The 13,961-nt window shown below is 37.7% G+C and overlaps 1 protein-coding gene across 2 annotated transcripts in view; it reads right to left on the minus strand.

Moving 5' to 3' along the window:
* The window catches only part of LOC137291876 (probable 3',5'-cyclic phosphodiesterase pde-5), a 73,898-nt gene that overhangs the window by 45,785 nt on the left and 14,152 nt on the right, over window positions 1–13,961 (minus strand). For both annotated transcript variants that reach the window (XM_067823420.1, XM_067823419.1), the window contains 4 exons: window positions 8,387–8,560; window positions 2,400–2,443; window positions 1,283–1,394; window positions 587–636 (listed from right to left, as the gene is read on the minus strand). In XM_067823420.1, coding sequence (XP_067679521.1) covers window positions 587–636; window positions 1,283–1,394; window positions 2,400–2,443; window positions 8,387–8,560 — 380 coding nt within the window. The remainder of the gene's footprint in view (window positions 1–586; window positions 637–1,282; window positions 1,395–2,399; window positions 2,444–8,386; window positions 8,561–13,961) is intronic.

Here is a 13,961-nt window from a genome sequence, read left to right on the forward strand (position 1 = left end):
GTAAGAGGATTCAGTGAAGAGGTGCTAATGAACCTTGTATTTATCAACATCGACATCAGAGAATGACGCCGTGTACAACATTGTCACATTGCAATTGCATGAAAGATAGCGTTGGCAACAACAAAGCTGTTAGAGTGAGTGAGTATTGTTTTCCATCACACTCAGCAATATTCCAGCCATATGGGGGCAGTCTGTAAATAATCGAGTCTGGATCAGACAATCCAGTGATCAACAGCATGAGCATCAATCAGCACTATTGGGAAATGATGACATTTGGGTTTCATACCCTGAAACAATGATGTGTCAAACAAGTCAGCGATCCTGATCCTAACCACCCGATCCCGTTAGTCATCTCTCGCAACAAGCATGGGTTACTGGACATCAATATTTTAACCCGAACCTTCACGTGCACATAGCTGTTTGAAAAACTAGGGACACACATCCACAACCTCATGACATGTAAGTGCTGTCACGCTGAGTTTAGTGATAAGCATAGTAGTCCACGAATAATAATAATGATCATATTTTGAAGTATAACAATTAAGTCTTGAATGAGGTTATAAAATGAGTAATAAAATCTTCTTACCCTTTTGTTTTCATCCACAAGATAGAGACTATATCCATCTGCACTGATTGCTGAAATAAACAACTGATAATTCATTGATAGTTTAATGAGTTTAAACGTAACACTTCAACACAAATATTACATAGTTGGCACTGGAGAACATACATATGTGCAATCTGCAGAGGTTATAACGTTTCCTTAACGGTCCATGTCTAATCATATTTTCTTTTTGTTGTCTAAGCATGTGTCCTTGGACATAGTGTAGATAGTTTTTTGGTTGCGGTCTTATCTGATGATGATTTCTTTGTCATCATCTAGTCAGGTTTCCTTGACAGTGGTTTGTATCCTTGATCATAGCATACACGTTTCCTTGATGTAAGTCTCAGCATATTTCCTGAGAAATAGTCTGGTGATGTTTTAGTAGATAATGGTATCATAAATCAAATGCTGATGAATGGTGACACCATTTATGGTTGACGTTACATTTCTTGGTAGTAGTGCAAGTATTTTCCTATCTAATAGTCCAATATTGTTTCTATGTAACGATACAAGTATTCTTTCTATGTAATGGTCCAATTATTTCTCCATGGTATTAAAGAATGGGCCAACTATTTCTCCAGTTAACATTCAGAGTATATTTTCTAGGTAACGGTCTAAGAATGTGTCTTGTGGATTGTCTTCAGCACCTGCTCTTGATGCTGCTGCTGCATACAGTACCTGAACACACACAGCTAGCCAACTCATGGAGGATGACGGCTTTCCCACTGGGCTGATACACCTCTCTGGCAAGCTCCTGCAACACTCGACTACGGCTCGTCTGAATTCGGGACTGAAGTGAAATTCAAAATACACTGTAGACTATCACTTTGAAATACTCACATTACTTATGTACATGGAACAGGTTTTGTCCCCTTTATATTTTATAAGTAGAAACAAGTATACTTGGTAATCTGCACCTTATGACTGACAAAGTTTTTTTTAAGTTTCTGGTTTAATGCATTTTCAACAATATTCAAGGTCTCTTTTTGGGTAAGTAAATAGAAATTGAGGAGACCTGGCTGAGACATCAAAGCAATCATAGCACTACGATTGTCATAAGTCATACGTCATAAGTTTTGTGGAATGGGGAACAGGAGTATGATCCTTGGCAACATGAATACGAAGACACATATCAACTGAGTCAGTGATCCCGACAACCTGATCTTATCAATTCCCATGTACATGTTCGTTGAAGATCCCTCCTTGTCCAGATATTCAAGGAGCTAATGTTTGTTGTTATCATCTCACACAGCAGTTTCCAACTATGTGACAATGGCTTGTAAACAGTCAAGTCCAGACTAGACAATCCAGTGAATGCTATATTGAACAAATGAATTTGAGAGTGAATAATGTTTCATGCTGCTTTTTGCAAGAAAATCACAGTGGGGGACGCCAGAAATGGGCTTCACATATTGTACCCATGTGGGGAACTGAACCAGGGACTTCGGAATGACAAGTGAAAACTTTAAACACTAGGCCTCCAATGTGCCTTGTGAATCTACTGACAAAAACAAGAGTAGAAAACATCATCTGAACATTGAGTGAGTGAGTGAGTGAGTGAGTGAGTGAGTGAGTTTAGTTTAGTTTTACGCTGCTCTCAGCAGTATTCTAGCTATATGGTAGCTGTCTGTAAATAATTGAGTCTGGACCAGACAATCCAGTGATCAACAGCATGAGCATCGATCTGAGCAAATGGTAACCAATGACATGTGTCAAGGCCTATTCTGCCCAAGATCTTCACGGGTCCATCTGAACAATCATGTTTCTAATGTTGTATGCATGGTTAGTTTCCTACCTTCCACTTTGAAAGACTTGACTTGTTGTCTGCATGGTTCTCGCCTGAAACAAGACATTAAGAATAAAGCAAATGAAACAGGTGAAAAAGTGAGGTTATGCACATGCTTCAACCAGCCAGTTTATGAATTTTACACCAAAAGGCACTCTTATAACAAATTTACAGCTGAGTGCTAAAATTCCACACTGTAGTCATAAACATGGCAGTTTGTAAAACTTCAGTTTTGGACTTGACAAACGAGTGATTAAAAGGAAGTATGAGTGAATGGATGAGTGAGTTCGGTTTAATTCCAATCTGAGAGGTACTTCAGTTTCAGAGTGGTATGTTATAAAAAATGCAGATGGAAGTGGTAAACATTTTCCATTCTGATGAAACACATGCATAATGGTGACAAACCTAGGAATATAGGGGGCTTTCCACCTGTGATCATAGGATTCTGGTGTGCCAAAGGGGTGCAACTCCGCACAGTGAACTTGTAAGATGGGATCATTCTGTCCCCTAACAGAGATGAACTGCTACAACATTTAGCAATTATATTCTGGTAAATTTAACTTGAGGTTGCGTTTTCATGTTATGCTGCAGGTGAATGACGGATCGAAATTATGTTTTCTTCAAGTGTGCCTCATGGGCACTGTCATGATAACTTAAGTGTGCCATTTATATTTCAGGTGTGCCATAAATTCATGGTCTATTAAACTGAACTTCAAAACATTAAACGACTTGAAGTGATGTATTGTAACACTCACTAATATTTCATGAGTAATAAAACAATGCTAGATATGTATTCTTGTTTATTTACTGACCTCAAAGTTTGAAAAGACATTGATGATTAGCTGGCTGGCTGTACAGTTTATCATTGGTCATTCTTCAAAATGTCACTTTAAATCATGAAAGATAATAGTGGTGAACACCTGGTTTATTGCACTTTCGCAAACAAATCAAGTGTGTCATAAGGGCATGCTTTTAAGAATCTAACTCTGCCATTTCAATTTTAGTCGTACCATCGGTGTAACCTGAATTTGTTCAGTATATCACAAATTTATTTCCATAAATAAGGCTGCAAGTGGAGTAAAATGCAATGGATCAGTTAACTTGTCCAAACTAATGTTAGATTTATTGTGGTCAGAAAAAATCATCTGCAAGTAGTGATTCTGAATGTTGCACTCGGTCCTTAAACATTAAAACCCACCCCAAAAGATAATGAAATAAAAATATTTTAATCTAATCTAAACTTATCAAGGGCTTTCAGTGTTCAGTGTTGTACTGCCAATAACGCGGCACTGGTGCGGAGCAATTTCCGTGGACTGATGGAAACTTTTGTTATTGTTTTTCTCCCATTAGTACCCGGATGATATCCCAGAATTTGTGACTGGTTCATGACCTCTGCTGCGCAATATGCGCAATTGAGAGTTTAATCATAGACAGATCAACTAAAGTGAAGCCATTTTAACATCATTACAAATGTACTATGAAAACAAATGAAACACTTCGAAGGTCAAAAACTATTAGGATGGTCTATATTTTGTCTCACGACCCTAGTTAGTTTATTGTCATATTTGTATGATTTTGAAAATTAATAAAAGAACACACGGTCTGCTTGTACTGATAGTAAATTTCTAACATGACTGTAACATTTAAACATTGTATAGATTGCCAATGTGGATCCTATTTCACACATCTACGCGATCTAGTGTGTTTTCTGTCATATAGATTCTGCTGAATGCTACAACAAATAAATTAAAACAAAATGCAAATAATGAATTTAAAACAGACTCTACCTTGTTCAGGAATGTATCCATCAATATCCACATAAAAGAACGATATTCCATTCATCTGCAGCTGGTAAATAATACTGCTCTATGTCGTGTTTCTTACAACAGTCTAATTTGCGAACACATTGTTTCATGTCTTTCACATTGGTGAAAACCTGATAAACCTCCAATTGGTCACCCAAGATAGCACATCTGGCAACTAATTGTAAGATGTCCGCCATTTTAAGTAATTTAGTTAACCAATAATGAGCAATCAGTCAATCAACTCAACGGTGGTGAATTCTTTGAAGGGAGGATGTTGTTTTTACACTCGCACTTTACGACAGGATGTAGTTAGTATAGATCAGTACATCTACACACACTGCCTTTGACAAATCCGCTGTAGTAGATAGAAGTAATTAATCAATCAGTGTGTTATCGGTTAATCCTTTGATCGATGTTTGCTTGGGTAACTCAGCTGATAAACACTCTTGCATCACTTACATGCACATATTACATAACATACAATACATTTGCCACTACAGACCTTAATTTATAATGTTGAGTATTTACTCCAGACAGGAGAAATGCCAAATGGGAACCTTTGTTGAGTAACCTGAGTGGTGCTACCACTAACTATACCTGTCATAAATTCATTAACTGACCATCAAGAGAATGATGACAAATAACTCGTGTATGTTTAGACCATCAAACAGCAAGGAAGATGTAATCTCTGTGTCGCATGCAGCCTGAAAGCAATTATGGGCCGAAACTGTTTTGAGGATATCAATGGATTTTCGTTACATAAGGAATACAGTTGGGTAAATAGGTGTAATCAGTTTTTTTAACATAAGAAAATTTTCAGATTTCTCTACCAATACCAAAGTCATTATTTTTAGTTTACAAATTCAAATAAATCAACTGTGTGTTTTTATTATCATAGATAATAAACCAGGGTAGCTACCATAGCTACCAAAATTGACGTATGATATTTGCTATCCCAGCTGGGCCAACACTCAAAATTATTTAAATATAAAGCTTTGCAATCTTTCAGACTGAAACAAATGGCTTGCTACGTGCCTGTAGACATCATATTTTCACATAACATGATGAAATATCACGGTGAAAAAAACAGAAATTAAGGATCAAATTGGATCAGTCACTCTACCATTCAACCATCCGAAAAAAACATTACACTGCTGGGATATTTTGTTACTTTGTTATTTTGTTATTTTTAAATAATGGCATATGATGGGCATCTGGCCTCCTGACTGTTTAGGTGAAGAAATTCTGCTAATGTGGACTGGAGCCCAATCCCTTTGCCCGTCACGGTCAAGGGAGCGGGCGCTGATCAATTTGCAGTTTGGTTTCGTTATTAGACAGATCATTGGCGACAAACATTATTCGCTCCGCATTAGTGCCCCTTTAAGTCAGACTTGCAAAAGCAATCACACAAACATGAAATCACATCGCCATATGAAAGACAATTATTGTTCAATGCAACATCAAATCCTACATTCACTAACATGAGACTTGTAACAACAATGGAACAAAATATCATGTCTCATGTCATGTATATTTCATGGCTCACTGATTTTTCGCCAATAATTTCTATCGGAAAATGTCTTGTTGTCTAGACATGGGTATGTAAGTGAACAGACCTGGTGATTAGGAGAGTGGAGTAAATGTTCTCAGCCTCAGTATGGGGGACTGTTTTGACACTGAGGTCACTGCAGTCAATACACTTCTGCAACAGCTTACTTGAGGTGAAGGATTCATACTGGAGATGTGAAAAACATCCAGGGCCTAGATTTTCGAAGCTCTCTTGGTGCTAAGATGGTCGTAAGTGCCATACATTAACATTAACTTACGACTATCTTTTGCTAAGAGAGCTTCGAAAATCTAGGCCCAGTGACAGAAGATATGATGCCATCATCATAGGCAGAACGCTTTCCAGACAGTTCTACCTTCAAGTGTGGGACGAGGTAGAAAATTTAACATTGCTAAATCATGACAGCTTTTCCTCGAGTTCAATACCAGTCATGCACTACTGATATGAAATCGACAAACTTGTGCAAGTGTAACAAAAGACCTCTTTAGAGTTTTTCAGAAGTAAGATGATTTGGATCCAATGTGCTTGTCATGTCCATTTGTCTTCATGGAAGTTGTTCTTCTTGAGTGAGTGAGTGAGTGAGTTTAGTTTTACGCCGCACTCAGCAATATTCCAGCTATATGGCGGCGGTCTGTAAATAATCGAGTCTGGACCAGACAATCCAGTGATCAGCAACATGAGCATCGATCTGCACAATTGGGAACCGATGACATGTGTCAACCAAGTCAGCGAGCCTGACCACCCGATCCCGTTAGTCGCCTCTTACGACAAGCTGAGTCGCCCTTTATGGCAAGCATGGGTTGCTGAAGGCCTATTCTACCCCGGGACCTTCACGGGTCCTGTGCATGAATGAACTTCTTGGCCTCTCAGCAGTAGTTTATGCATTTCAATAATTCAGTCAATTTGCATACAGCTGCAAGATGATGGACCATAAATGTGCGAAAAGAGACGTACACAGTAAACAGCAAGTCGAGGCACACAGATCATTGGGCCACCTACGCACATGAAGGTGAACCACAGCATATAGTATAAAGAATCACTGAGGCGGTGTATTACGCAGTTCAATACGTCAAGAACTTGAAAAGATATGCAGATATGAACCCCTGGAGATATGAACTTTTAATCCCTTATCTGTGAGAACAGGTGGCCATTATACCATACTGTCTTGAATACATACATCACAAAAGTAGTCCACATGATTTCAATTACGTAAATACAGAAAATTCAAATCAAAAGGAGGTTTGGAAAACTCAGTTACTATCAGACTTGGTTCTTGTATTCACTTACAAGTAGACATACAGTAGGTGATTTCACTTGAATGACAGGCACTTACAAACTGGCGGCCTCGATAAAGAAAAAATATGACAAAAAAAGTCAGTTCGACTGTGAAACTAAAATTCTGGGATGGAAATAACTTTAAACATAATAGGATATTCTGGTACAGTGGCACATGCAAAATCACTTGCCCTGATAACTTTTCCACTATACTGGTAGATTTTCTTGTTGACTTTTTAAGTAAGAAACGTGATTAATATTGGAAAGTCGACAGGACAGAGGTAGTGTGATGTACAAAATTGCATGTCCGACAGAAAAAACTGGGACTGGGACGTAGGACAGTGGGTTATTTCCACCCATGAAATTGCTCTCACAACTGAAGTATATGTAACAATTTTCCAGATTTTGAATTTTTCTATATCTAAACATTTTGAGTTACAACATGACTCTGTAATACCACATTGCAATGTGCATGTATATAGTATTGCAAAAGCATGTTAGTCTGTGTATGTGAGTAACAGCGCACGGGTATTTTAAGTTGGGTAACTTGTCCAAGTGATGCACATGGAGCAAGTCACAACAGTGAAAACACAGTTGCAATATTTAAGGATGTGGAAATATTAGCTAATGGTAACAGAAACCAAAATGCATATATGCTCAAAGTCAAATATCAGTGTTACAAGGAGATTTTCGTTTGTTGACAGATCATTGTCAGTGTCATTGTATTTTGTAGGTCCCACCAAACCCTAAATTGTAGTCGTTGTCTGGTTGGGTAAATCCGTTTATTGGACGGTCATAGGTCGCTCAAAGGTTACCTGATGTGACCTCAAACTAAGTTTTGTTAGACCCAGTGTAGGAGTGTAACAAATAAAACGGGGGCTAAGTTTACTTACACTGGAATGAATGTGGATGTGTATGTGTGAAATCATATGGTATCAGTTTGTGCCACTATATCATTTGCCACCTTGCTGTGTGCTCCAACAGTGAGGACGTGTCAAACTCAAACATAGTCAAGTAATGTAAATGTAAACTGACAAACCACTATCAGCAATATTCCAGCCATACCACCATGGGGGTCATCGGAAATGGGTTTCATATAGTGTACCCACGTAGGGAATCGAACCTGGGTCTTAGGAGTGACAAGGGAACACTTAAGCCTCTAGGCTACCCCCGCCTCAATGTAAATGTAAAATGACACCAGATAGCATGATACATGCTACCATATTTCTGATGTATTTCAGGGCTTAACTGATTCATGGAATTATTTGGCACAAAGAAACACGAGGTACCTAACACAGTGAACTATAACAGATATCAGTTTTTCGATGTGGATGTCCTTCTGTACTGACCATTGACTGAGAGAAATTCCATCGAAGGAGGACGGTTGTTGTATCTGGATGGTGGACGGAGTTTCCTCAGCTGCCATCGTTCAATCTGGTCCAGACTGACACGGGCATGTACATAGTGGTCCAGGAAGTCTGGGTTGTGGTCCAAGTACTCGAATACAAGATCCTGGTTGAGGTCTGAAGGACAAAAACATTCTAATTATGGGACTTGTGCCAAACAGCAGACATTTTGAGTCAGTGCTGGATAGTGGTGTTCTGATGACTGAAAATTGACTGAAAGAAGGATTAAAATAATTATTGATTGTAAAAAACATATTTTCGATTGATCAGAATAAGTTGTCTCATTATAACACACTTGAATAAAGTAAACTAACCGTTAAATTTGATGAATATTCATGGACAAACTTGCACTCAACAGTATTGACCTATGTGCAATGTAAAATTTTAATTCCTTTTATTGTTTAGTTATAGCTGTAGGCATAAAAAAAATCAGTTAGAAAATCTGGGGAAAAAACGTTACAATGGTGATCACATTAAAAATGTATATATTTCGATTATAACTGATTCCAAAAACTAGCTCTGGAACAAATATATTGAATCAGTTAGCCAAATGAACACCAAGATTAAGGCTGTGAGCAAGCTGATAGGAGTGAGTGAGTGAGTTAAGTTTTATGCCATTTGTAGCAGCATTCCTGCAACATCATGGTAGGGGACACCCGAAATGAGCTTCACACATTGTACGCATGCAAGGAATCAAACATGGGTTATCAGCATGACAAGCAAACATATTACCCACTAGGCTACCCCACTGCCCTTGTAATCTGAAGGGATTCAACATCTTCAAGATCAAATAGCAGAGCTTGATTATACAGTGGAAGCTGTCTAAACCAGCACTCACCTACAACCAGAACTGAACCAGTTTTGTCACTCATAAACACTGTTGTATCATGTGGTTCCCTCAAATGTGTCAACTCACTAATTACAGGCATAAGCAATCATGTAGTTTCAATGCAGAATAAACTGATGACAATATACATCTGGCTGCCACATGTGGGCTTAGACAGTACTGATTACTGTACTGTGCCTCATTTCATGCTGAGATCCAGAACTGACAGTTGCCAAATTGTGGCACATATAAATGATGATAAATGTACTAGTCACTGACATGACTGAGAAATTATGCCAGTGTTGACAACTTGCCGGATTGGTCAGCTGCCAGTTTTGACAGCTACCACTGTAGAATATTTGGATCTGGGAGGTTGTTACAGTTAAGAATTTACCGTGACAAACGATGTAAGAAATCCCCTTGTGAACCACCAAAACAGAACAAAGACAAGTCATAAATGTTCAAATTATGTATTATTATGCAACGAGAGCAAGGTATACAAAGTCACAAGTCAATTTCACAATACAGATTTCAAATACACTATAAGTGAAACCAAATCTAAGGCAATGGGTCACAAAATATATTTAGTAGTAAACTCACCAAAGTCTTGGTGAGAGAGAGAATCAACTATGCAGAATTGTAAAACACAGCGATCGGTGTGACAGCAGTTAATGTAGGTCAGGCGTTGATGATCGTTGGTGATGTAACTCCAGTAAATATGAATGAGTCTGTGTCTCCCGCAACATGGCAAAAGCCTTTTTATATATACTAAGTCATTTCCCGAAAGTTTGGGCACTTGTGAATATCATCAACACTGTAGAATGCTCTCGAATAAGTCTACCGGAAGTAAACACATAGAAAACTAGGAGCAGATAAATTCTGGAAAACCAGAATCCTAAAAGTGTTGACCATCTATTAAAACGAAATGGGACCCATTATAATTATTATTCAAAACACTAAATGTTGTGACCCAATAATAATTATTACTTCATTAACAAAATATACAGAAAATACACACTTGTAACAAGGTGAAAGGGCAATAATGGGTGTTGAGAGTTTTTTTCACCTAAATAACCTTGCCATGACAATTAACTCTTTCATAATAATAATAAACATAATACACATAATATAGATGAGACACATAATACACAAAAATTATATGATGACCAATATTAGGCATGAACTAAAACACTCTAACACGCTTAATCGAGTATATAATAATCTCAATTACTTTATTTCCTGTAAACAATTATGAACAAGCCAAATCTCACAAGTGGAAAAGTATTTCTTTTTCAAAAAAATACTTTTGAAAATAAAATACTTTAATTTCCATCCCTTTTTGTCTGTTTGGACATAGTCTTCAAGTAGATAGTTCGTCGCCTGCTTTAAGACATTATTAAAAGTGAAAAACACAAGAACTTCAGGAGCTACAGGTACAGATTCATTATACATTTAAAAACTGACAAATCAAATAACCTTCAAATATGATTCAAGGCTTCTCCATTCAGACGCTAAGTATTCCGTATTATCTTGACAGGCCATAAACTTATTACCAAATGTATGCTCATTACTCAGGCTTAAAACTACAAGAAAAGTAAAACTGAGGCAGGCGTAGGACGAGAGTTTACTGTCTTGTTGCTGGGATTCTCTTAATCCAGATGTGTCCCACTAGTTCACCCCGATTAATCGAGATCATCCTGTCATCAATAGGAGATCAATATGCAGCCCCGCCCCAGTGGGCTATGTGTTACATGAGTTCATAATGAGTGTATGGACTTGATGAGGACTGTATTCTTCCCAGGGAGTTGAGAATAACAATTCAGCAAACACAGATCATGGCCATTAATAATGTAGTGCCATGAGAACTTAGTTAATGAACTGGAGGGGGCACACTATGAATAGACGCCTTATCATTACAAGTTCAAAATTGGCAAGTATACTTACAAAACTGCCACTAGACCTTCAAATCTGGATTTCCTATTATGCATAACAATAACATATTAGACATACCAGAGCTGGTAAAATGTACTATTCTTACATTTACTAAGATCTCCTTTTGATTAATTGGGGTGAACAGAAGGGTAAACTTTTTCATCCACTGACAACATTATTAAAGGTAACCTGAGGTGCTTCTGAGACCTGAATAACCACACTTACATTATCTCACGTTTCTAGCCTGGAGGTCGGGTAGCCTAGTGGTTCAAGTGTTTACTTGTCATGTTAAAGACACAGCTTCAAATCTCCACATGGGTACAATGTGTGAAGACCATTTCCCAGCTGAGATATTGCTGGAATATTGCTAAAAGTGGTGTAAACCTAACTCACTCTCTCACATCCTGTCTGATACACAACTTGAAAGTGAAAAGATTTCTGGAGCTTAATGCCATGACAAATTAACTATGAAAGTAGTAAAAGAATCTGGTGAATTCTTTAGAGGAGTATTATTATCAGGCCATTTAAATGATACTGAATGTCATGCGTCATAGGTATGCTCTTAGGACTTACAACATAATGGACACTGTTACCCTTTTTAATCTATGCTGCCATACCTGATCATTACATGTACATCGTTGAAAGTGCTGCCATAGCAAATTAACTGTAACAGCCTTCGACGACAGAGTTATCAGTATAGCCCGCAATGGTGAAATACTCTTCATGAATATGTCAGCTAGTTATGACTATGTCAAATATTACATTGTTCTTGCCTTCACCTAATGAATTATATATTTATCTTACCTCACACGTCGTTTTCTGATTGGCTGAGCGCTCTCCTGTTTATTTTCAATGTACCACGTACACAATTGTATTGCAATATGTTACCACTGCCAATAGCAACTCATTTGGTACTTTGTGATAGTTACTTTTCATTTTGAATAACATTAAATGACGCGTGTCCATGCATAGAAATTACCGATGTTTTGCAAATGGAAATCGATGAAAGGGAGATAACTCTAAATCTGTTTTTCTTGTGTTGTCCACAAAATCTGGTGATGGCTATGAAAACATTTGACTCTCTTTCCAATAAATTTTGAGAAAACGTTCAAATGTAGTCCCTGTGAATATCAAGTAGGGGAATTACATTGCAGCGACTTTACCAAGACAATATACCTATCCAGAAAAACAGCAAGATGCAAGATTCGAATCATTTGATTCACACAGGTTGACTCAAGTGTACGATCAGATACCCATGTTTCAAACAGTTTCAAAATAGTCATTGAGGTGTTTGGTAAGATAAATACGTTATTCACTGGTCCCCTGGGGACAATCAGGGTTGACTCGCATCCTTTAGGCTCAGGGAACATAAACAAACATCGAGGGCATCTCAACCCATTGGTTCCCTTGTGACCACTGAACAGCTTATAACAATTTATAACAATACTTATACTAGCATACTTGTATCAACAACGGACTGCCTGAGGGCTTCCATGGTCTGATGCACCTCAGTAATGTTGATAGTGGCTGTAGAGTGGTACTGTTGACTCATGTCATTAGGTTCTTGCACGAAATTTACACGAACAGGGGCTAATAACATGAAAGAATAAGGTACTCTTTAACTTCTTAGAAATAATGTCCCCTAATAATATATGTATTGAAAAATCTATAAAGATGATGATTTATAAGAATTATGTTCCATGCTGTCAATATTACAATATGTCGACCTCATTGATCCTCAGACTGAAAGATAACGTATCAGTTGTAAACATATGAGCATATTTATTTTCTAGGGTTTAACCTGAACTACGGACATAAGTGATGAGCCAGCTGTATTGCAGTAATCTCGGCTTAGGGTACACTTAATCCTGAGTTATGAGCAGAGTCATATTGCAATATCTATATCACTGTATCAGATGGTTATGACAACTAGTTAATATCTTGTAGAATATTTCAAGCCCAAAGTTCATATGGCAAGGTGCTTTGATAAGCCCCTCGATCAGATATAAAACTACTAACATTATTTTCAATCCTGTAATTCTTAAATTTTTCTGTCGTTGAGTTCAGGAAGCAAACATCTTTACATTCCACTTTTTGTACAAATATCGTTCTTCTGTTTCATATCAAAAGACATTACAGTAAGAATCTGACAGGCATCCCAAATCCTTGGTATCCAAACATTCCCACTATGTAATCAGCAATAAGCAGTCTCTCTGTGCACAATGTCCAGCTAATTGTCTGATCGTATCATGTTATCAATATGGCACATCATACACTAAATGACTTCCAATCAAGAAATCTTTCATTGATGGCAACACAAACAGTCAAACATCCACTATGCACAGCTTTATAGGAAACCTATTCTATCGCTCAGACAATCACAATATCAAAGGCTTTCTCAAACAAACCAATTCCTGCTCCACCCATTTAACAATTCATCCACTCAATACTACACCTACAAATGTTTTTCCAACTCAAAACGAACAAAATCTGATGTTTTAAAACTTGCAAGTTTTCTCATTGTTAAACATTTGCAAGTTTTCCCAATGTAAAACACAACAAAATATGCGGCCAGTCTACCAATACACATGCATATCCACTCATCACCTAAATCACCATAACATCCATCTACCCATCCACCCACCCACTAATCCAACCATCATTTCATCCATCAACTCATCCATCCACTCATCCATTCACTCATCAACCCATCCACTCAATCAGCCATTCATAACCAACTCTAACACTCATGTATTCACA

Source organism: Haliotis asinina, chromosome 7 (assembly GCF_037392515.1).
Source record: "Haliotis asinina isolate JCU_RB_2024 chromosome 7, JCU_Hal_asi_v2, whole genome shotgun sequence".
In the NCBI taxonomy this organism is placed as follows: Eukaryota; Metazoa; Mollusca; class Gastropoda; order Lepetellida; family Haliotidae; genus Haliotis; species Haliotis asinina.